At 37.9% G+C, this 24,847-nt stretch overlaps 2 protein-coding genes and 1 long non-coding RNA gene across 7 annotated transcripts in view; 2 read left to right on the top strand and 1 right to left on the bottom strand.

Annotated features, from left to right (window-relative positions):
* ezrb (ezrin b) overlaps positions 1 to 3,775 on the top strand; it is a 46,407-nt gene extending 42,632 nt beyond the window's left edge. For both annotated transcript variants that reach the window (XM_041805442.1, XM_041805443.1), the window contains exons 13-14: positions 105 to 350; positions 2,277 to 3,775. In XM_041805442.1, coding sequence (XP_041661376.1) covers positions 105 to 350; positions 2,277 to 2,441 — 411 coding nt within the window. In that variant the 3' untranslated portion in view covers positions 2,442 to 3,775. The remainder of the gene's footprint in view (positions 1 to 104; positions 351 to 2,276) is intronic.
* Positions 3,776 to 8,775: 5,000 nt separating this feature from the next.
* Positions 8,776 to 24,673, bottom strand: sytl3 (synaptotagmin-like 3). Of its 4 annotated transcripts, none has more exons than XM_041805247.1 (13): positions 24,656 to 24,673; positions 17,259 to 17,524; positions 15,778 to 15,993; positions 15,097 to 15,164; positions 14,564 to 14,615; positions 14,411 to 14,477; positions 14,249 to 14,321; positions 12,023 to 12,138; positions 11,545 to 11,667; positions 11,189 to 11,358; positions 10,998 to 11,094; positions 10,690 to 10,860; positions 8,776 to 9,706 (listed from the first exon to the last, which is right to left on the bottom strand). In XM_041805247.1, the coding sequence occupies exons 2-13, from the start codon at positions 17,354 to 17,356 to the stop codon at positions 9,557 to 9,559; spliced, it is 1,401 nt and encodes a 466-aa protein (XP_041661181.1). In that variant the 5' UTR covers positions 17,357 to 17,524; positions 24,656 to 24,673; the 3' UTR covers positions 8,776 to 9,556. The 4 variants fall into 4 exon arrangements, with proteins under 4 accessions (XP_041661181.1, XP_041661180.1, XP_041661183.1 ...); XM_041805246.1 differs by lacking the exon at positions 24,656 to 24,673 and adding an exon at positions 20,719 to 20,759; XM_041805249.1 differs by lacking the exon at positions 24,656 to 24,673 and adding an exon at positions 19,859 to 19,892.
* The window catches only part of LOC121521331, a 54,210-nt gene continuing 45,274 nt past the window's right edge, over positions 15,912 to 24,847 (top strand). Inside the window, exons 1-2 of the long non-coding RNA XR_005992845.1 lie at positions 15,912 to 15,998; positions 17,894 to 18,057. This is a non-coding gene — a long non-coding RNA (uncharacterized LOC121521331). The remainder of the gene's footprint in view (positions 15,999 to 17,893; positions 18,058 to 24,847) is intronic.

The following is a 24,847-nucleotide window of genomic DNA, read 5'->3' on the forward strand; positions in this document are numbered from 1 at the left end:
ATCAGGGTTTGCTGAACCAAACACACCATAATTGTGAATGGAAAAAAACAGACAGTCCATCTCAGCTTTGAGTAAAACCTGTGTGTTTCCTCTGTTCTGGTCAGGCTAAGGAAGCCCAGGCCGATCTGATGAAGACCAAGGAGGAGCTTCACATGGTGATGACCACACCACCTCCCCCACCACCTCCTCCTCCTCCAATGGAAGACCACGTGGACGACAACAGTGACAGTGAGGAGAACACCAGCACGCACAGCGCTGACCTGCAGAATGAAGGCATCAACGACCACCGCAACGAGGAGGACCGCCTCACTGAGGCCGAGAAGAATGAGCGTGTGCAGAAACAGCTGAAGGTGAGGATGTTGAAAACCAAACAAGAAACGTTTATTTGCAGTTTGGTTGAAGTGATGTGAGAAAAGTCTCTCTCTGTTACCTGTATGGCAACAGTGACTGAGACAAAATATCTGTAGATGCTACAACCAGTCAAAGCCACAATGTCTGTTAAGTGATACACTGCTTTGCTAGGTAGTGGGCTTCAACATTTAAATTATATTACTTCAACTTCACTTCAACATACTGGGTTCAGTTAGACGTGATTTATTTCTATCATATCCCCTCAGGTTTTTAAAGTGCAAATTAAAATTTTGCATAAAATCTGGTGGATAAAAACTCCACCCTCACTTATATGAAGACATTGGCTGCATCTCAACTGTCTTTTGGTTTCTTTGTATCCCTCAATCAAGTTGTTTCTTTGGGTCTTATGCCTCCTACAGACTGTGCGTTTTTAGTATTCTTATGTTTCTGGAAAGCTACACTGTGCAATATGAATCATGAAGTCATGAGTTTGATGTGTGCAGACTGTGCGATGACTGCTCCCACTAAATGCTGTTGAATCGCAGATGGTCATACACAGATATACAAGAAATGAACGTTGACAGCCCAAAATTGCACAGTGTTTACCAGGCTTTTATCTGAGTGACATCACGTACCAGCTGCACAGCTGATCCACCTCAAAGTCCGCCGAACAAATATTCAGGAAACTCCTTGATTGTAAAAGCTATGTAGAAATAATCAATACTTACATGCAGCTTTCTGCCAAAGTGATGCCACAGTTCTCTGAGATTAAATTACCCTGCATAAAGTTACTAAGTGCATCATTATATTTACCATCTGCACATGTTATACTGGCATATTTTAAACAGATCAGTGCTTTAAGAGTATAATGGGAAAAAAAGTCATCATCTGTGGAGAGGTGCAGCTTTGGATTTGCACCGCCGAACCAATCATAACGCGTCATCGTCAGAACACTTCTGGGAAAGACTGGTGTTTCCTCGGTCTGAGCTCCTCAAGAAGACTTTTCTGTCCTCCATCCTCCTCTAGGGACATTTAAGGAATTGGGAGACCTTTCATCATGACAGGGAGAGAAGGATTTACTGTTAGTTGAGGGGAGAGAATGCAAGAATGAGCCAAGTTATGTAATTGGAAGCACCCAGTTTTTTTCCCAAATGATTTGTTATATCTTCTTAAGATAATCATTCCCAACTGATACTGCATAAATATACATTTACACTACCTGAACAGAATGTGATCAGATCACTTTTAAACTCCAGAAGCTATTCGAAGTTTTACTCACAAGCCTTTGCCCTGATCTATCACACCTGTGGTGTAATATTTCACCTTTCACACTCACCCAAACACACAGAATAATGTGGTAAACAAACAAGAGTTTGTCCAAACCAAACTGAACAGGTTTGGTGAGATGCACCCTTATTTCTCAGCATGTAACTGCTGCACACCCAGTTTAAGCTCACTCCAGGGCAGTCTCGCCCTTATCCACTATGACCAGTTTAATTTTCTTCCATTTTTATGTTTTTCATCAACTATGTGCTTCCATGGACTCAGTGGCCTACACCTTATATTTCATTACATACTAAGACAGGAAAAAACAAAGAAAGACTCTTTATGTACAAGCATTCAGCATTCCCTGGGATTTTTTTTTTTTTTTCACACAAGATGCTGCCAGTGGCTTCAGGTTAAACAGATGACATAAATAGTTTACACAGCACCTGTCAGTGACCAAAACAAACTGCTCACAGTCAATACAACTACTGACTGTCTTTTAATTAAAGGACAAGGCAGTGATTTTTGGACACAAATCCTCCGTTTATTGGAGAAACATTACTGTGACAGGCCACTGAAGTGCTTTTATGCTTTAAATTAAACAAGCTGTAGTGTTTTTAGAGGATTCACTTCATGTCTCATCTTCTTCCTCCCCTTAGGCTTTGACCTCAGAGTTGGCTCAGGCACGTGATGAATCCAAGAACACCCAGAATGACCTCCTCCACAGCGAAAACATTCGGCATGGCCGAGACAAGTACAAGACCCTGCGACAGATCCGGCAGGGCAACACCAAGCAGAGAATCGACGAATTTGAGGCCTTGTAAGCAGTCTTAGCACCCTTTCTGAATGGTCACTAAATCACGCTCCTCAGCTGACGCACATCAACACAAACACACAAACTCATGTACCACACAGCAGATGAAACTGGAGCAGTTAAAGCACAGCAGAAGCATCGCTTACGGAGGGACATGCTTCTGTTGTGGGTTTGCAGGGCTTTGCAAATCCTCTGAACACAACTCGGTGCCAAAACCTTTCTCTTTGTAGTGTTCCACATCTTATTTGTGTATTTGAATGTGTATAATTTGATCAATTCAGACCAAATCATCACTGTTTTATCCAGAGGTGTGATGAATTAGTTGGGAGTAGAAAATTTTATCATTGTTATTATTATTTTATGATGTGCACATATATGTAATCAAAGCCTCGCCTGTTTTTCATGTCTGTCATTTGTTGTGTCTAAGAAAAGGGCAGTTAGTCATTGTAGCGACCACTCAGAAAGGGGAAAACAGTATAAGCAGTTGTTTTCCATTGTATTTGAACACTTTCATTTATGTTTAATATCGCTATACAGTAGCTTCAAATCATGCCTAGATTGATATTTATACTGTATATGGGACATTAAAAAGGGTATTTCATCTTGGTTTGTATATTTTTGCTATCTACTAATGACAATGAAAACATTTAATATGTTCAAAGGTTTTATATATTGACCAAAATAATAGTCGTCTTATGTTCCAGTACATTTTACTTTAGATCACTAAATTAAAGAGATATAATGTAAATTATTATTATTTTTTACTGTAGAAACTATTCAGCTGAATGCCATAAAATCAGGTAAGGAGACAGCTTTCTTTTAGGTACTTTTGATGATTATTTTTTGCAGTGCAGTTCACAGAAAGCTGAGAGTTGTTTTATACTCAGAGCACTGTGTTGACTGGAACACTTAGTTTTATTTTATTTTATTTCTCTGTTTGGTGTCATGTCCATGTTTATTTGCAGATGAGCATTTTGTGCTGCTACCCTCCCAAGTGGCCTTTCTCTCTGGCTCTACAGGGCCCAGACAGTCAGTCTTTATTCTTAGCCAAGATGCATAGACACAAAATACAGATGTTATTTTACTTCTTTTAGTGTTTGACCTCCAATGAGGTGAAAATGAGGGTTGAGGTGAACTTTATCAAGGGTTTTGTGGACTGACTCAGACAGTATATCACCAATCTCTCTCTCTCTCTCCTCTATGTGGACATGGAGTAGCATCTACTGACACTGTAATGGAAACACACAGCTCTGCTGGCCTTTGTATATGAGCAGGATTTCATAATGAGGTGTTACACGTTACATATATACATGTTGGCAATAAATAAAAAAATCTATGACTTCACATCAGTGTGTTATTCCTTTGTTTTAATATTGATTCTAGGATACACAATATTATTGACATAATATCAGCATCAGCAGATATAAGCTCGAGAAAAAAAAAGGATATCTGCAGATCTGAAAATTTCTGCTGATATTTACAACCAGTATTTTGGCTTTAAAAATCTGCCCATATCAGCTGTAACTATTGGTCATATGAACAAATAATTTAGGGAAGTTTTAGGCTGGGCCAACAGATCTATGTAAGCTGAAGTCTTTTTCTTTACTGATGATCATTTCTCACACTTTAACGTGTGAGTTTAAAGTTTTAGGTCTGAACTACATTTGAATATCTGTTTCAATACCGGATACCAGCAACTCAAATATTGGGCATCCCTAGTAACAATATATGTTTTGTTATTTAATGTGTTAACTCTTTAGGTAGCATTTGTTCCAAAATCAAATATATCATTGAAGGGAACTCTTTATAGACATAATGTTATCAGATTAACATTAGTGCCTTTTATACAGTATGAACTGTATGTTGTACAAAGAAACACTATTTTTTTTTACATTTTGGGGAAAATTAAGAAATCTACAGTACTGTGCAGAACTTTTAGGCATGTTTGGGCCAAACACTGAGGCTGAAGTGAAGTGTGGATGTGGTGAGTAAGCAGCCTGAGAGCCCCATTGGGATTGATACAACCCTGGCTGTGCTCTGGATGTCCTTGAATTTGACCAAGGGAATGGGAAAATAATCTGTTTAATAGATAACGAATTCCAGGGGCGGATGTGGCAAGAAGTCCCTGCCTAAGATACCATCTCGGTGGGGTTGCCATTAGCCCCTGGTTGTGATGTGGCTATCCCAAGGGCTCAAAAACCACCAGCAGGTTTCGGGTGTATCACCAGTGGTCAAAAGGTCTGGACAAAAGTGATGCCGTTGAGCTTGATGTTGGCTGCTGAGTGACACACATAGTCTAAATGTGTTAACCCCCCCCCCCCCAAGCCATGGGCTATGACACATCAGGCAATGCCTAAAACTTGTATATGTATATGTTGTGCACCCTGAGTGGACAGTTTTCCCATGTCTTGGTTTGTACTTACCCAGGTCTATATTAAAGTAACTTCTTTATCACTCTTGTCTTTGCTAGAACTCATTTAGGTTCAAATCAGAAGAGGCTTTAAGGATGAAACTCCATAAAAAGAAGGGTAAATCAGTTATTTGACACCACTACCAAGAGTGCATTGCAGAAAGTGGCAGCCAACTTTTGAATTTGTTTTATAATTTTTCATAAATTTCATATTTACTACAAACATAAAAGACAACTCCATTTAATCTCCATTTCTTGGTACTGGATGTCAAGGACCTAATTTTGTTTTTAACAGTGGCAACATTCATGTATTTGTTTAAAGAAAGAATATCTTTCCACTCAGCTAAAAAATGATGTGTAATTTTTGGTGCATGTTGTCCAGCCCTATTAGACGGATGTCCAACTTGTGCATCATTACTAAGTTCTTGAAAAAAAAAAAAAGGTTCTATTTTGTAATGAATCATGACGAGCTAAGTTATTGCAGAACTAATAGGTTGAATGCACTGGGTAAATATAAAAACAGCTAAAACATTCACGTTGCTAATCTCTTGTACCATTTAATTTTATCATGATCAACAAGTGACATCATGTTGTTTGAGTACATCCTGTTTCTGTTTCCTTGGTAACCACAGAGAAGCGTTAGCTGGAAATTCCAGGTCAGTGACATCACCACTCCTTTAACAGAAACGTTTTCTGTAACCTCTTCTTTTTCTTCTTTTCGTGTCTCAGGGAAACCAGAAACTGAGCGTGTCTTTCACATGCTGCTTACACAGAGAATAGAAAGACTTCATTGTGCAGCAGAAGAGGAAAAGCTGGAGAGGTTGGCAGCCTGAACAGCTCATTCTGAAATCACTCAAACCACTTCCTATGACCGGAGGGTGTGCCTCCAAATTACATTTATGAGAAATATCATCCCGGTATCTTTTCCAGTCGCTAATCTTATTTGCATGGATGTTTAGCTGCATTACTCCTCTGACAAAACATCACTACTACTAGGAAACTGAATTCAACGTGCCCTTAAATTTTACAAATTAAAACAAACTAAGCTCAGAGACCTACTTATTTATATTTAGAAGCAGTACTTATACCGTCCTCCTACCCCATAACATCTCAGAGAGAGATCTTTTGTTTCCTCTGGTGTGTTTTTCTGTTGGTAAAATTGAGATAAAGTGACCTCTTCTGTGGTCATTTAGGCTGCCCTACTTGCTGCAGAATTTTCAGTTTTGCAGCCTGCAGCTTTGAGATTTTGTGTCACAAAAAACAAACAAACTAGAAATTCAGAAAAACACAGAAAAACCCAAAATGTTTCATTTTATTGCGCAGTACTGTCAAATAAAAAAAAAAAAAAAAACGCAATTGTAATGATAATTTATTGTTTTAGATTAGGGTTTATCATTTATGAGATGCTAAAAGAAAAGCTTTACCTTCTTTCTTATTTTAATTGACTACTTTATTTATTTACAAATAAATTAATGCATTTACCTATTAATGTTGAGGCTAGCTAGTCGGTTAAAGCTAAATGAAGAATTTTCATCAGTCAGTTTTAACCAGACAACACAGATCACCGTCTAAATTTCAAAAATAAGTTGGCAACATTTAGAAAAACGCATGGAACTGGCAAGGATTGAGGAAAACAAGGAAACGGGCGTATCCATCTGCTTTGCAAGGTTAGAAAACATGTAAAAAAGGTTGGATTTGGCAGGGAGCAAGTGCTTCCACATATTGCCAATACACTTGTGCAATTTGGACAGTGTTCAGGAGTTTGCCTGCATTTTTTTGAAATGCAACACTGTCCCATAACTTGTTTGAAATGGTATATTTAGTGTAGTTATTGATAAAATGTCCAGCCCTACATCTTGAGGCCCTCTTAAGCACTAGGCCCCACGCAATTGCCTTCCTTTGCCTAATGGTACAACCTCCTGTATGCATGGCAGACATGGAAGTGAAAGTCATTGTTGATGTCACAAATACAATAAAACATCCATGGTTGCAAGATGGAATCTTTTTTTTTTTTTTTTTGCAAAGAATAAATAGATGTTGCACATGTTTGCAATGTCTACTGCTGCTTCTTTTTTCATCTTAGTGGATTTTCAAAACAAACATGTGCACACCAGCTTGAAGAGGGAAGGGGGAGATCAGTCATGCTTGGGCACGGCACAGAAATAATTGTGCTTAATATGAAAAACACCCCTTGTGTTTTCAGGGTTTCCACTTCCCCAAAGTGGCCAAAAACAGGAACCACAAGTTTAACAAAAATTCTCACTATGTCTCAGTGCTCTAAGCTGCATGTCATGGCTTTTTATGGATGACAGAGCTCAGATGTTAAAGAAGTCAAGACTTTAAATGAGGAACAAATGTCCGTAGAATGGTTGAGAAGTGCGACTTCACAAGGAAGTGGCTCCCATACTTTTTCTGTTGGGCACCCCTTTGGCAGATGAAAACGTTTTCAAGATCTGTTTGTTTGATTTGTTTTGCCAAGTATTTTTTAGAATTTAGAAATTTTGCAGGTTGTCTTCAAAAAAACACAGAATAGTAACTGGATTTTAAACTTTCAAGTTGAGACTCCAACTCTTTTCTCATTTTCAATATCAAGTTATTTTCTTGATTGAGGTACAAGCAGAAAATCTTATCTCAACTTAGAAGGATGTGGCAAAAGAAAGGATCTAGCTCTCTTCATTACCCCGCATAGGAGTCATTGTATTTTCTTGTCTTTGTTTTTTGTTCTCTCCCTATTCCACCTTTTATAGTCGGAAAATTTCTAAAAGGGCTTCAAATGAGGTGGTATGATATTTGACAAGTACATTAATGGTGCCATTATTTTGAATATTTAGATTATTACTGTTGCAACACTTGAGAAGAAGTCTCTGCTGATATAAAAGTGTTTTTTGAAGAGCAGGAGGTCCGTTGTCCCACAGATACAGGTTCAAAGAGCCAAACTGAAAACTGTCAAGCCCCCTGGTTTCACTCTTATTCAGTGATCAGCTGACTTTCAGGGTCAGACTTTGAAACACCGCAAAACAAACTTAACAAGCTAAATAAACACGGCCATGCCTATTAAACACACTCCTAAATACATCCATACAGACCTCAGAGATCTGCAGGCACTTAAATACACACAATGACACTCAGGGCCACAATGATGCCTATCGCCACTCTGACGTAGTCATTCTGACCTGTGTTTACACTTTTGAAAAAGGTGTTCAGTACCTTTGATATGGACAGTTATGGGTCATGGTTGTTTCCAAAAGAGGTGTTTTTCTGCCCCCCAGTGATTGAAAATGAGAATGCAGCCCTGATGGCTGCTGGGACATGTTGTCTTTCATAATTTTTTACAACTGAAGTCTCAGAACGCTGCACTTTAAATGTAAGCCTTTTAACACTCCTTTGTATATAAGCATATTATAGATTAAATATTACTTGTACTTGTTAAAATAAACCACAGTTGAATTATTTATTATCATATTTGGTACATACCTAAAACAGTATATTTTTTTAAGAAATTGCTTGCATTGTTATCCAGTAAATCCACTTTTAACAGCTTTTCTCCCACTTGATGTGAAATTCATCCATGAAACAAAAATACTGGCTTAGTAAATACACCTTATGAAGTGTTTTTTATTGAACGAAACCCCAATTTTAAAACAAGAAACAAGCTACAGAGGTGGGCTAAGCTGGGCAGAGTGTCTACAGGACTTGGAAATGTCTAGTGGGGCAACAATGTTACAGGGGTAGGGAATGAACATTCAAGAATTTTCTAGCTTTGGAAACTTTTGGAAAAAGTTGACGCAATAAAGTAGCAGTAATCAATATAGATCTGTGCCTCCCAAAGTGTTGGTCTAGACCCACTGGTGGGCTTCAGTGGGCCACAAGAGCCCATACAATAATTCAAATCATAGAAATACTAAAAAAAGATTAAAGTAACAAAACACAGCCAGGGGTTTTGACTCATATCGCCTTTTAATCATTTATTTTGTCTCATGTATACAACCACTTCAACGGGTGATGGATTAACTGGTGCATCTGATTTTACACTTAATCAGTGTCTTCAGAGACATTAATGGTACTTGAAAAGAGTATTCTTGGTTGCAAAGAACATTAACAGAAATAAAAAATTAGAAAAGAAAAATAAAGTGACTTTGTAGATGCCTGATTTTTACAAAATAAATAGCAGTGGCTAAAAAGAGTGCTTTGTGACTCCACAAACAATTTCTGAATAATGTTAATTTATCTGAAAGCAAAGCATTTGCATTGAATTCCCCTGTTTATGAAAGATAAATAAATCTCATGTTATGGTTGAACAAAGGCCACAGAAGATTTTCCGGTCTCAAATTAAACCAAAGCAAAGCAATGTTTGTAAAAGGCTGATGTAGACTTTTCAGTGCAAATAATTCTGCATACCGTACCTTTGAATCAAAACAAAGCATGTTTATATATAAAGTCCATTAAAACAAATTTTCATTGAGAATTAGAAATTATTAGAATAAATAGTTTACAAAAAATAAGACAGAAAATAAATTATAAAGCATAAAAACTATACAAATAATACATTCATGCTTTTCTTTTCCTTCTTTTTTTTTTTTTTTTAAAGCTGACAGTTAGCGGCATCACAACTAAGTTGTAACCTGCTTTGATACAGCATGAAAGAAGTTTTACAGATGTTTTTTATCCTGTGAAAATACAGACATATATAAACATATATTCAGGAAAGTAGTATATCAGATGATGTGGTGAGCGGTGCCTTTGTCTTGCAGTCGTTTCAGTGAGCTGAGCCGCAGGAGCTCACCATGACTGTTGGAGGGAAACTTTCCTCTGATCATCAGATCTCCTCCGCTCTGCTCCACAGCACCCCCCTCTGGATGCTCAGCCTGTTGACAGAGAGATACAGGGGAAAAGAAAGACATAAGTAACAGAAAAACAAAAACTCAGACTGCTTTGAAGACCACAAATGACCAACACACCATAATAAGCATACATTTATACAGTAAAAGCTTAGTATTGGATTCGACTCTATTCCCCTAAAAAGTATGTAAACTTGTTCTTTTATCTAGTTAGGTCTGCTTTGTGGCATAGATACTGGGTCAATGTGCTGCCAAATATTTGAATTACTTTGATTGGTTAATTAGTTTATTTCCATATGATGGTTTACTTCTTTCATCATTAAAAAAGTTGGGAACTTTGTTGTTTTTAAGGTAAGCTACCTTATGAAAACTTTCCTAATAAAACAATATCAGCCCAATATCTGCACTCAGAAATTATCAGAGCAGATACAGCACTGTGCAGAACTTTTAGGCATGTTTAGGCCAAAAATTGAGGCTTATGTAAGGCGTATATGTGACAAGTAAGCTGCCTGAGTGCACCACTGGGTGAGAATTAGGATCTACACAACCCTGGTCGTACTCTGGATGTCTTTGCACGTGACTAGAGGCATGGGAAAATAATCTGTTGAAAAAATAATAAAGTCCACACCTTTAGAGCAGAGTAAAGGAAGGATGAGGTAAGTAAATGTGGTACCATTCAGTGTTAATTTTGGCAGCTATTTTTAATTTTAGTATTAGTTTTAGTCTTTAAATGAAATGCATGTTAGTTTGAGTCACATTTTAGTCATTTCTATTCTTTCTATCTTTAGTCTAGTTTTAGACAATGAAAACTTAAAACATTTTAGTCTAGTTTTAGTCTCTAAAAAGGATCTAGAATCAGCTTATAATTTCACAGTGAACACCTGACTTTAGTGAGTCTCACCAAGCATTCATATTCAGTACTGAATGCTATATTAGTAAAAAGCCTGACGTTTAATAATCCCTTCTACATCATCACAGCCTTGCATGCGAAGCTCGTCTGGTGTGTTTACCTTTGGACACAAAGGGTACCAGTTGAAGTGCTGGGAGGATTTGTCCTCAAACTGCAAGCCGTCCAGCGGGATCAGGACCTCACCCAGAAATACTTTCCTCCTCAGGGTTCCTGAATGCCACACAGTGGCCTGCAGTCTCTTTCCAAACAGCAGGGGGCGCTCTATGTGGCACTGTTAAACAACAATGCGAACAACATTTAATTTGACCACGTCTAGCATGATAGATACAAACGAAGGATCTTTGAAGATTGGGACTGAAAAACTATTGCATTGCCCAAATTGTTATGACACTTGGAATAACTTTTTACCTTTAAAACTTCATCAAAAACTGGATCAATTGTGTTTTTCTTGACTGCTGTCTTCATTTTGCCGGTCTTGTCTGGCAGCACGTACAGTTTGACGTATCTACACAAAGAAATAACATGCAGTTTGCTGAAAATGATTAGGAATCAAACACTAAAACGTGGACTTTCAGGGCGTTATAATATTTCATTCTTACGGGTTGCACTTCTTCCTCTTGACATCTCCACACATGAGATTTCTACAGGCGCTGACTGTGATCTCCAGACATGATGACCTGCTGTCGTAGGCCAGAGCGAGCTCCAGCTCTCCTGAAACACTGACAATGTCGTAGAGGCTGCAGTCTGTGCTGATGCTGCTGGAGCTACTCTGAGGACAGAAAATGTGGACTCAAACTTAATATCCTATGCTTAAAAGTAATACAGTGCTAGAGTTCTCAAGCCTTAAAAATAGCTGTGAAAGTTGATCAGAAATGATCACAATCTATACTGCATATGAGCTGTCGCAGGAAGTTGCTTTGGGCATTTTTGTCTCTGACTATCAGATTGTACTTACTCTCTTTCCTACAGAGTACTCAGAACCACCGGAAGTTTCTTCTTCTGCCCCGGTGGAGGAGCTCTCCTGGTCACTGTCTTTGCTTTTCTTGAACAGGTTTGGAAGACTGGGCACTTTAAAGAGCTGTAAAAGCAAAAAAAAAAAAAAAAAGTTAAAAAAGTTAAAGACTAATTCCCTCTTTTCACCTCTAGAGATATTTGAGATCAGTGCGATCTTCTGGTAATTTTAGGTAGCTATAATGTTACTCTTTGTCTTCATTCTCTCTCTAAGGGTCAAATTCATCAAAAAGTCATATCAAATACAAATTAAAGTTTTCTAAAATCACCAGGTATTTTAAATTATTTAAAATAGGAATGAGACCAGTAACAAACAAGTCAGTAGTGGATAAATCAAAAGTTTTATCAGAGCAGTAAATCAGCTTTGCTCTTTTATTCCCTTTCATGCCTCCTTTCATCGTGTAGAGTTGCAGTTGACTCACATGTTTGGATTTGTTGATGTCGGTGTCAGACAGACTCTTCTGGCTGCTGCAGTTGATGGTTGAACCTCTCCAGCTGTTCTCAACACGCAGCAGGTCACTCTGAGATGTGGAGATCTCTAAAGTTAGAAAGAAATAGGTAGATTTTATAACTCCAATAATAAAAGTATTGCAGTGAAATAATTTATTTCCATCTTTTTGAACATTATTTCATATTTCATGAAAAAAAACATATGATTATGATTATATTTATCTATTTGTATTTTTCCCAAAACTTGGAATAGATTTTCAGGGCATTTTACAAAGAACTACTAAGTACTCAGGTATTTTTGTACATTTTCTGTATGATAGGAAATATGCTAAAAGGCAAATGTAAAACAAAAAACAAAGGCTTTTAAAACATTCTCTTACTGCTGCTTAGAGCTCAAAGTTAAGTGATCAATCTAAGTGTAGGCAGTTTAGCATTAGCAAAGATAAGTACAGTGCCTATAAAAAGTCCCTTTAATGTTTTACACTTTTATTGATTTTATAAATCAATCACAGTTAATATAATTTGGCTTTTTTGGAAAAAAATACCCTGAAAAAAATTAATAATGTCAAGTGAAAAGAGATTTCTTCAAAGCAATGTCAATGAATTAAGAATATGTCATGTAAAATAAGTAAATATTCAGCCCCTTTGAAGTGACTGACCTAATGCAACAGAGGTTCAGCCAATTGGTGCATGTAGTCTCACAACTAGTGAAACTGAGATCACCTGAGTGCAGTGAATGTGTCTCAAATGACTGGAGTACAAAGACACCTATATCTGGGAGGTCCAGTCACTGGTTAATCAGAGTTCCTGACTACCATTACAGCATGAAGACAAAGGAACACTCCAAGCAACTCCAAGCAAGAATGGTTACTGAAAAGTGTAAGTCAGGGGATGGATACAAAAAAAAATCCTAGGGCACTGAACACAGAGTTTGGTTAAATCCATCATCAAGAAATAGAAGGAATTAGGCACATGTGTAAATCTGCCAAGATCAGGCCGTCCTCACAAACTGAGTGGCTGTGTAAAAAGGAGACTAGTTAGAGAGGCCTATGACTACTCTGACAATGAGCTGAAGTACACAGCAAAAGCTACACAGAAATGGTTTAAAGACAACAATGTGAGTGTTCTGAAGTGGCTGAGACAAAGCCCAGAGCTCAATCCAATACAGAATTTGAGGCTGGGCTGTTCACACCTGATCTCCATTCCCAGAGCTTGAGCAGTTTTGCAAACAGTAATGGAGTAAATTTGTAGTGTCTGGATGTGCAAGCCTGATTGAGACCTATCCACACAGACCCAGTGCTGTGATTGCAGCCAAAGGTACATCTACTAAATACTGACTTGAAGGGGTGAATATTTATGCATTCACTTATTTTACTTTACATGTTTTTATTTAACTGACATTACTTTATCAAAACCTGATTTTACTTTGACATAAAAGAGGAGTTCTGTAGTTTTTTTGGTCAAAAACCATGATTGATGTATAAAATCAACAACAGGGAAAAACATTGAAGGGGGTGAATCCTTTTAATAGGCACTGTAATTACCAGGGGCTTTATGCAACAAGAGACCTCAAGATATATTAATACAATCATTAAAGAGGAGATAGAGGTCTAAAATTATTTTCAGTAATTAAGGCCATGTACACATTGCAGGCCTTAATGCTAAATTCTGGTTTTGTTTTTCTCATATCTGATTTTTAGTTTGTCTGTTCACATTACATTTTTACTATGGCCTGTCTGCTGACAGCTGTGTGAAGAGGTCCCAGTCCTGAACAGCTGAGCTGATATTTTATTACAGAGTTACACACATTTTAAAGCCTGGGGAGATAATCACTGCTATGATGTTCAAATAAATTGTACGCTCTGTGGTGTTATCAGAGGGGTTTTTGGTAGTGTTGCAACACGTTGCTATCTGAGTTCATCATCCTGTGAAACTTATGCTGATGCAGATGATGGTGAGGTACGAGAGGTGTTTGATTTGTCATGCTATTTAAGACACATTTCCTGAGTGGTTTTTCACTCATCGCTTATATTCAGCTCATCAGATTACACAACTTAACCATGCAGAGGAAATGGTGCCTCTACATCTGAAAGGAAATGCTCTCACCAAAACGCTCTCTACTCATACATAACTACTTAAATTCAGTGTTGCTATTTTAGAAAAGAATCCTCAGTGCGTTGATTCATAGAAAAACTTACTTTTAATGTTGCCAGTGGCAGAAAACATCAGATTTTCCAAAGATCTGTTGAGGGGTTTTGAGCTTTTAAAATCCTGCAGATAAAACAAAAAGTATAATTAAACTCAATGCATGAATTCAACATTTTTATGGAAAAAAATGCAAGAAAATGCTGGTATTTTACCCCAGATCTGCTCAGAAATGGATACTCCACATTGGATGTAGGAGTGGGAGGTACAATTGATATATGACTGAAAAAGAAGGGACAAACTGTTACTCTCTTTAGATTTTATCACAGCCTGAACATTTCTAGTGAATGCTTTACAATTCAACATACCTCAGCACACCATAGGTCTTTAAAAGTTTCTCCCCAACTGTCTCATATTTGTCTAAAAATATTAAAAACAGCACATGAAAAATGGCACTGCAATCATAAAATCAATCAAAAACACACACACAAAAAAGCTCGACATTAAACTAAAGCTTTTTTGTCACCAACCAGTCTGGTTAGGTTCATTGTGGTACACAATTATTTGTGTTTCCACTGTCAAAATGTACTGAAATAATTACTGTACCAAACTGTACTGAACCACACTGATAAGTGGAAACACCATTATTTATATACAACCTTTACCTACACAAACCATTGAGCCTTATATGACACTCTGCAACATTGTATGCTTACAATACTGAATAATTCAGTAACTGCTAAAGCTGTTTAAAAAAATAGTAAAACACAACTCAGAACGTCTATATTTTATGAAGCTATGGAGTAAAAACAGATAATAACAAGGACATATCTATAATTTATGGTGATGTTAGGTATAAAAAGAAAAACTGTGTGTGGAGGTCTTTGAGATGTAAACAAACCTGTGATGGCAGGAAATTTGTTTGCCTGCTGCTCCAAGAACCACTCTCCAGACCTAATCTTCACCTCCCTGTAAGGAGCATGAACACGTAAACACTTTATCAGCCTTCATGGGAAAATGAAGAAAGAACTCTTTCTTTAAAATCAAAGTTGTTTCACAGTTAATGACCTGAGGACATATAATACATTATTTTGACAGAATAATTGTTTGAAGTAACTTTTATTTTCATTTAGAAAACTTTTAACTTTAAGGATGAAAAAAAAGGGGTTTTAGGATTGCTTTTACTTTGTTAGTGTAATGCTCATTTTGGCCACAGGAGGGCTTAGTGCACCATGGTCACATAGACCAGTGGTCCCAAAACATTTTCCCCCTACTCCTGTTAGAGGGAGGCTGAGCCCCCCCCAACACCCACAGAAAAAAATACATATTGTTGCCAAGAATCAGCATCCACTCAATCGTTTAATTGATAGAATCCTATGAAAGACCATTGTATAAACTGTTTTTATTTAGTTAACATTATGCAGATCTAATTTTGACAACCTCAGAGAAGACCAAGCCTCATTGGTTTAATATTAGCTAAATTATTATAAAAGAAAGTTTTTACTTTAAGTTGAATTGAGAAAAACAAAAACTTACATACGTTTTATCTCTCTACATTAATCAGTTAGGTTAAGGTCTTTACCTGTATGCATGGCACACAGTGCACTTCCAGTCCGCAGCCCCCTTGCTCACGCGACACCTCCTACAGATGCGGTGGCTGCAGCCCGTGCACACTGCGCCAGAGTTCCAGAACTTTCCCAGTGTCCTCTGACAGCGCGCGCACGTCCGCTCACCGTATTGTCTTGTGTAGCTCTTTGCACCTCTTCTTCGCAGCTCCTGGAGCTCGCATTTCATCTTCCTGAGGTAAAGAGAGACATTTATCGTAAAATTTACGATTATTATGCTTTGGTTTACACTGAAAACTGATCTTCTGATCAAATGATAAAGACCCGCTACAGCGGTTGATAGCATCTCAAGCTAGAGCTAGCTAACTCTTGCACAGACTACCACTGAGTGCTGTTGTTTAATTCGTTTAAGAAGGTTTTTTATTTAATAAGCACACCTTAAATGCTTCAAGACCGCCCTGGAATCATAAACAGAGGTAAAAATATGCACTTGTTAAAACTCCATAAATGCCAAAAAAATTGCAGTTTTCTAATTTCCGGTTCAACGGTCAGGAATTTGGGGGACTTGCCTTCAAAATAAAAGTTTGTCCTGCGTGCAAAAATAAAATATATATAAAACAAAACTTAATATAATTCAAGTTATTGAGTGAAAAAATCATGTTTGTCAATTCATATTTTCTAAAGTGTGATATTGCCAGTGGCAAAAGTTAAGTAGCTTTTTGTGACCCATAATTTAACTTTGAAATTTTGTCAAGTCTGTCCAAGACTTCTTTTCAACTATATTTCAGGTGGCTGGAGAGAAAACAATGCTTCGTAATGTATTTATATTGATGGTGTATCATTCAGTTGAAAGAGTGATGAAAATTATGATTTGAGCTTTGTGTTTAAATCATTTTGCAAATTTCTGTCTTCACAAAGCTGTAATTTCAACCAATTTAATTTTTAATCCAAAAATGTAGTGCTTATGGGCTGTGTGACATTAACATAAAGATTCATAGACATCATTAAGGAGCAGGTTTCACTGGGCTGTACTGTGACTATGTGGCTGTGTGACGATGAGGACAGACAGACTTGCGCTGACACGATTGATTAATAACTAATGGCAACATGATTGGGAAAGGTCCTGTGGCTGATGGTTTTGAGTAACAAGCTTCTATGCAGGCAATCAACTATGGTCAGAGGATTGAGCTTTGCCCATGGTTGGTGACTGTAATACACTGAATAGCAATGCAGTAATTTTATTGGAGTTACATGTGAGTTAAGACTTAAAAATCACTGTAATTTGAGTGGTTTAAAGGTGAAATTTGGTCTAAACTTATCAGTTGTGACTATAGTTGTCTTTTTAAGACCCTTTTACAGTAAAAAAAAAAATGTCAGGGACATAAAACCCATTTCTTCTGAAATTTTTGGTAGCCAATTTTTAGGAAGCACAGCTTTACTTAATGTCAGTGAAACAATTTCCTAGATATAGCTAAGAAAATGTCAAAAAGTATCTTACCTTACTCTGTTCTCCTCAATGATACGCAGCTGTTTGTCTCTCCGAAGAACCTCCAGGACTTGTTCCCTCTCCATAACTAGGAGCAAACTTAAATCCATCTTTAAAAAATAGTCTGTAGTCTTCTGTTTGTCACTCTCTCCGGTCCTCTTCTCTCTGCCTTTCTGTCTCTCTGCTTCACTCTTTTCTCTCTGCTCCTGACTCCTCCTCCTCTTCTCTTTGCCCTCCCAGTTTTACTGGATGCACGCCTCCTCTATAGTCTTTAAAAGCTGAAAAAAAAGAAAGATGGTGAAGGTTATTCTGCTGTAAGGATCTTTCTTGTCCTGATTATTATCTCCACGGAGTCTCCCTTGATGTCAGATCCGGATCTAACCCTCCTGAGCAGATAAAATAAGTTGTAGAGTTTCCGCTTGGATGATTTAACTTGAGTGTGTGGACATGACAGTTGGAGAAACACCCTCATTTAGTATTCATTTCTGCAGAAATACAAGTCTGCTTCCTGTTGACGCAGGTAGACACTAAACTAGAGAATCATCAGGACCTGAGGAGAAGTGAAACTGAAACCACTGCTATATTTAAGCAGTGTTTTAAACCCCCTACTACTGATGTCTTTCCTTTCCTCATGCTCTTCCTCACAGCAGCGTGTACCAGCCCTTTCTTGGCAAACCAGCTCCACTCCCACAGCTGCAGGAAGAGCACTGATGCTTCACTGATGACAGGACCGCACAACAAACCAAATGCCAACTCTTGCATTATTGATGGATGACGTGCATCAACGTGTGTTCTAGTTTCTTTTCTGCAGGTCAGTGGACTTCAAATGGACAATATTAGGGAAAAAAATCACAGGAAGCTTCATATTCTTTAGATAAAGAATTAAGCTGTGTCCTGCAAAAATGTAGACACATATAAATATGCTTTATTTTTAGGTTTGGTTTCATATTTTGTTAAAAAAAAACCTGTTTCCCAAAGCAAAAGAATATTGATTAAACCTTTATGTCAGGTTGTCAACCAAAAGATGCTGGTTCAGCATAAAGACCTGCATCTAGACGAATGACCCAAAGCTTGATCTTTTTAGAGTCAAGTATTTACCATTTCAAAATCTTATAATAAAAAAGATACACAATGATACCTACACAAACAAGATCATACTTTGCGATAAAAAATAAAAGTTTGTTGTTTTATGTGTAAATGTCTTAACAGAATCTTGGATGTAAGCAGTTTTACAGTCTCAGAGCCCATCACCAATCATCATCTCTCATTGTCTGTCAATGATGAATGCTTCTTGGAACAGATTGCAATTTCTCAGTACTTCCAGTGTGTCCAGTGGTTAGCATTAAATGGCTTCCAGCCAAGGTTTTTTCTCACTGTAAACACTGTCATTTCCTGGTCCTTTTCATCCCCCTGACCAGCACCAGCCTATTCACCTATTTTTCACGAGTTTCAGTTTCTTAGTGCAGGGGTTGAGATTGTAAAAGAAAACAATTTTTTTGGGATGTACTTGCAATTTAACCTGTCATGCCTGATAGACAGTTTCATATATCCATTGCATGGATATATTTCACTCTTCTGGGAAACCTCCCATACAAAGTGTTCGGGAAGGGCAGGACTTTTTAAAAAATCCTAGAAAGGTGATTGGATGAATATTCTGTCTATCACATTCATGAAGAGCCAATCAGCCTTACAAGACAAAATGAGGTAGCTAACCTGTGTTATAGAGGCTAGTTTACAACGAAGCATGTTGGTGGCTTTCAGTGAAGCTCTTTGCTCTTGTTTTGATAAAGAAATAAGGTTAAGGTCTGGATAAGCTGCAGCTTTTCTACAGCTACATCCGAGCTAATCATTATAGTGGACGTATCCATTGTAAACACTAGCTTAAAGAACATTTTGACCCCACATGTAACAATCGCAAATTTATGCCGTAGCAGTTCAGCAGAGGAGTGAAAAACATCTGTCATGAAAAGCTTTCAGTGCTGTTCTTTGGTTTTTATTTAATAAAGAAATGTGTTCCAGCATGATAAAACCGACGCTTCACTATAGCTACACCCAAGCTAATCGCTACACTGGAGCCAGCCATTGCTAATGGCTCCCAACACTTAACCCCACTTATATCTGCTCCCTCGTTCTCCTCTAATGATGCTGATTGGTCAGAATCATTTTTGGTCAGCACAACTGTGTGGACTGGAGCTTTTCAAGATGGATTTCCCTGATGACAGTCTGACAAATCCATCTGCTTTGCAAGGTTACTTGCAATTAATAGGTCTTAAGTTTGCAGAAATAATGTCACAATGCAGATTTAAAGAAAGAAAAAAATCTTCAATTTATCAGAAATGTCCTCATGAGGAGGTGAAAGAGTTTAAAAAGGTTGTTAGTCAAATAAAGATTGGAACGTTCATTCTTAATGCATTTCAGCTAGTCTGTAAATCTGTCTGTTCCTGGAACATTTGTTGGTCAAGTTTAAATGATTGATCTAAAATATATTAATAGCCACAGCTGAAAGCAGATACTTGTTCACACAGATTAGGGTTGTTTGCTTTGAGCCAAGTTATTCTTTGAAAGTCACTCCCTGGCAGGTCTTTGAATAAAGTTTGAGTAACCACACTCACCTACCGCAACAGACCACAGTGCAGCACAGAGAGCAAGAGAACTGAAACATTTGCACATCATTGCACGTTTTAGAAAGTAGTGATGACAGTGGAATTAAGTGATGAAACCAGACAAAATTATGTGTGTGACTGAAACTGATTTATGTTACAAAATGTAAATCAAAACTGCCCTACACTAGAATGAACCACAGATAGACAAGAATGCATGTCTTTGTTAGCTTGATGCTAATACACAATGGAAATTACCTTTAATGGGATAACAGATTACACTAATCAGTCACAACAGTTGATCTAAATAGGTTTCACTGAAGTTGAAAGTTAATGGAGAACCAAGATGGCTGCTGTGTAAATGTTATGACTGTATCTCCCGGTCTAGATCAATCAGTTAGGACTGCAGTTCAGATCAGTTTAAAATTGAAATTAAGAGATTAGCTCAGTGGCTCAAGCGACATGTTTTGATGCTATGATTGAAAGTGGGGGTATTTTTAGGTCTGTGCCTGTTAATAATAACCCCCTAAAAAGTGAAAATATACTGAGAGGTTTAATATTAATTCATGTCGGGCACAAGTTTGGCTCAGCTGGTAGAGCTGGCACCCATGTGCAGAGGCTTCAGGCCTTGATGCACTGGTTTCAGGTTCAGATAGTGATCTTGGTGGTGTTCCCCCATATTTCCTCTCTTCTCAGCAGTCCTGTCTAATATAGCCCAAAAATCCCCAAAGAATTACCGTCCCAGTTCTTCCAGTCTTAATGCTAAACTGCTTAAATGTTCTGTTAGAAAGCATCACCATTCTTCTGTAAGGAATGTAAGGAGTCATTTTATTCTTCAAATGTTAAAACATTCCTTTAAGATGTCACTTAACTCATAAAAGAATCTTATTTTCAAATAGTTCACATCTCAGTTTGTAACCCTCCACACAGTGGTAAATCATGGCATGTTGAATAGGACGATGCCAGGCTGTTCTGGTAGATAAGAGCCTGTAAGAGGCTTGTTAGTAATCAGAGCTGCCAGGAGGCTGGACAAAACCATCAGTGTCAGCTGTAATGAGGCCTCATTGCTCACAGCTGTTATCTGTCCTCTGCTGATGTTCTGCATGCCTGAAGGGAACCTCTAAAGTTGTAAATAACCATGAGGCAAGATGTGAAATATGTTACTACAGGAAGGTTGTAATGCAGAGGACATTTCTTCATGCACGTCTGTTATTTCCTCATTAGTGGACTCATCAGCTTAATAGTTGCATGCTTTAACTCATGCAGATGATAATTCATACGTAGAGGCACAGTCATTTCACCCTCACCTCCTCTGTGTAAAATGCACCAATGATTCGGGCTGTTAGTGGTTTAAAAGTAACTCTGAGTCTGACATCCGAGAAGAGATGGTGGACCTTATCAGCCCACAGCAGCAGTGACAGTAAAACAGACACCTGACTGTTCACATTAAGAACTGAATGAGACGTGTGGAGGCTGTGAGAAAGACCTCTAACACGTTTCCCACTAAGAGCGTAGCAGCTTTGCGTATCGAGTCAGCACGTCTGCATTGAAAGCCAGAATGATTACCACAAGCCAAAATCCAAAGTAAAACCAAACAAATGACCTATATTGTCATGCTATAAACCAAACTGACTCACCAATTGTGGGTTGGGTCTTTTTTAGAAAGAATGACGTTTCTTTCGAAAGCTGCCAGAGTTGCATAACAGTAGTTTGCACCAATTTCACGGCAATGTTGACATCTTAAAACAAAGTGTTTATTTTGCAAAAATATTTTAAACAGTTAATTTTCAAACAGTCATTCAGAGGGGAACTTTCTACATTTAATTGTCACCGTTTTATTTTATGAGACATGGCTGCACCTGCTTTTGCAAAGATTTAAATAGTGCAAAAGTCTATGTGTGCAGATCAGGGATACGCCGACTGACAAGAATCAGGAATAATGACTTTACTGATGTTTAAAATAACAATTTAGCTAATGGCTGATACCAATATTGATGTTTTTCCATCACTTCTTTTGGTGTAAGACTTCCACAATGCCAGCGTTTTTCCTCATGTTTGACCATGAGAACAAAGCAGTTTGTACAAAAGTTGGGGTGCTGTTGATCAGTAGGTAAAGTCAGTTGTCTCTTAATGGGAAGATTGCGGGTTCAATCCCAGGCTCCTGCAGTCACATGGTGATCGATCGATCAGTCTTTATTTGTATAGCACTAATTCGTAAACAAAGTTCTTTCAAGACACTTTACAAAGAGGGCATGTCTAGACTGTATTCTCTGTTGTGGCCTATTAAAATAGACCAGTGTTAATCATTTATATAATAAAGATGTGTCCTTGGGCAGGACACTTCTTCAGTGGTGTGTAAATGGGTATGGATGCATTTGAATGGGATGAGCTAATACTGATGGCCAATTCTCCTAAGCAACCGCATCCATCAGTGTGTGAATGTGGAGAGAATGGAGCAAAGGGGTGTGAATGGATGGGTGTGACCTACGGTGTAACAGCGCTTTTAAAAATCAACTAGAAAAATGCTTTACTGAAAGGTCACATCTTCTGCCTCTTCTCCGAATCATCTACAAGGTGTGCTAAATGTCGGCATTAAATCAATATGATACAACTACTGACATTCATTCAGGCTCACATTATCTGCCAGTGGGCAGTCTTTGTCAGAAGTGCTGATATCAGTCAATACCGATGTTAAACCAATGCATGGGTTCTAAATTGGTGGTCCCAAAAGTTGGTGTCCAATGTATGCCTCAAATAAAGGTGACAAAAAGTTTGTGATGTACTGAGGCCCTGAGTGGGCCAACACAAAAAAAATCTAATCTATTATGCCGTGATGCTGACAATACTGTAAAAAAAAATTAAAAACAGGAAAAAACCCATGAAGCCTAATATCAGTAGATAAGAATTAAGTTTGCCCTGTAAAAATGTAAATGTAAATCATCACACCTTGTTTATTCTAACAGTCTTTCTACCTGCCTGAGTCAGAAGTCAACAGATCCACTTCAGATGGTACTGACCCAGCACTCTGGCCATATGACGTCACACTCCCAGTTTGAACCAAAACATGGCATCCTCCTAGTGAGTTTATAAGCTCACATTTTCTCAAAATACAGATATCAAATGAGAGATCCAGATCTAATTAGGCAGATTTGTCTGACCGTGCCAGATTCCTATTAAGATTTGACTGATTTCTTTTAAAGCTCTTAACGGCCTTGCTCCTAGCTACATCTCTGACATTTAGTATCTGAAATAAAATGAAATAATCCTCAGGCAAAGGTCATCTGGTAGTTGCCAATACCAGAATGTAAACAAAAGGGGACAGGGCATTTGCAGTGAGGGAAGCAAAACTGTGGAAGGATCTGCCTGAGGTAATCAGATCAGCTGAGTCGTTAATCTGTTTTAAATCTTATTTGATGTTTTGACCTGCCTGTTTTTTGTTTTTTACTTTGTTTTGTTCTTTATAAGCACTTTGTGACTTCAGTTTTGAAAAGTGCTCTATAAATTAAGGTTATTATTATTATGAATACAGATTTTAAAAATGCTTCGTTTTTAACTTGTAGTATTATGTTTTGGGTAACAAAATCCCTTTTGCTTCTTTCCCAAAGTAAGACAAAACTGAATAAGCTTTATGTCTGAATAGTTACTATAGAACAGGATGTTAGCTTAGAAAAAAGACCTGCAGCTTGTGGAAAGAGCCAAAGCATGTCCATGTTTCTTAAAGATCTTGACTAAGGCCTCGTCCACACTTAAGAAGATATTTTTGTGGAGGTTTTCCTCCAGCGTTTACCAAAATAGTTCTTTCAGCATATGCTACACGCTCTCACTCAACATCTTTGTCCATATGAAAACATAAAAATGCTCTTTAGATGCTGTAAAGAGCACGCCACGCTGCTGTTCCTCTACAATGACCTAACCTGAGGTCAGTTAGATTGTTTCATACATCCATCTGGGTAACTGCTTAGTGAAAGTATTTGGGAAGGGCTGAACCTTTGGACAGAATCTTGGAGGGGGATTGTCTGTCTCATTCATTACAGGCCAATCAGAGCGATGAAGCATATGACATAATGGGCATACACAGCTTGGGGATGGTTTTAGCCATGGTAGCCAATACGATTGCTATCTATTAACTACATGCAGGCAAGGCCTTATTTTACTCATTATCTTGGGTTAACAAAGCTAGATTTCCCATAATTATGTGTTAATTTCTCATTATCTCTGGATAATGTGTGCCCTCTTAAGACTTCTGTAATGATGTACTTGTAAACCATGTTTGTTTTATCCTTTCTCTTTGTTCACTCATAAGGTTTATTGCATCAAAGGTCCAAACTAAATTTTCAACAAGTGGTGGAAAACTTCTGGGTCAAACCTTGGTATCTTGATTTGTCATCAAAGAGGCGGTGGCGCCTCCTGAGGCTTGACCAGTTGAGATGCTCTGCTTTAAAGACTGTCAGTATCTTATGTAGGAATACAAATTGTCATATTTGCAGTACAACACAAGGGGGAAATTCTGAACTGCACAAAGACAAATACACATCAGTTAACTCACAATATGTTTTAGCTTAGATTGCATATTACAAAGGCAATCACTGGGTTTTTCTGTTGACGATGTCTTAATGAGCTTTGATTACAAAACTCTAATCAGCACACCCAGTTGTTGCTCAACTAGAGACATCCTTTTGATTCTGAGAAAAAATACTGTCAGCTCATTATACAAAAACATGAAAGAGAAATTAAGATTAGGATTGTTACATAAGAATTACGTTTGATGCTGAGTTAAGAGGCACGTAGACAGAAGCTGAAACCTCTTACCTTCAGGCTTGCTGCACCGCTGTAGTGGTCAACCCCAGGAAGTGGCAGATTTTATACACACTGAACACTCAACATTTCCTTCCTTGCTGTGCTCACACGCATGCTGCAGTCTGGGGGAGAAACTGAAGGGTGGTTTTAAAAGTCTCTGAAAGCCTTGTCCTTGTTTGGGCGTCATACTGCGTGCAGGAAAGG

This window comes from Cheilinus undulatus, linkage group 14, assembly GCF_018320785.1.
Source record: "Cheilinus undulatus linkage group 14, ASM1832078v1, whole genome shotgun sequence".
Taxonomy (NCBI): domain Eukaryota; kingdom Metazoa; phylum Chordata; class Actinopteri; order Labriformes; family Labridae; genus Cheilinus; species Cheilinus undulatus.

Coding starts and splice junctions, on each gene's coding strand:
- sytl3 (XM_041805247.1), bottom strand. CDS start 17,356: ATGGATTTAAGTTTGCTCCTAGTTATGGAGAGGGAACAAGTCCTGGAG. Junction 14,616..15,096: donor CAAATTTCCTGCCATCACAG/GTTTGTTTACAT, acceptor TAATATTTTTAG/ACAAATATGAGACAGTTGGG. Junction 11,095..11,188: donor AAGAGGAAGAAGTGCAACCC/GTAAGAATGAAA, acceptor TTCTTTGTGTAG/ATACGTCAAACTGTACGTGC.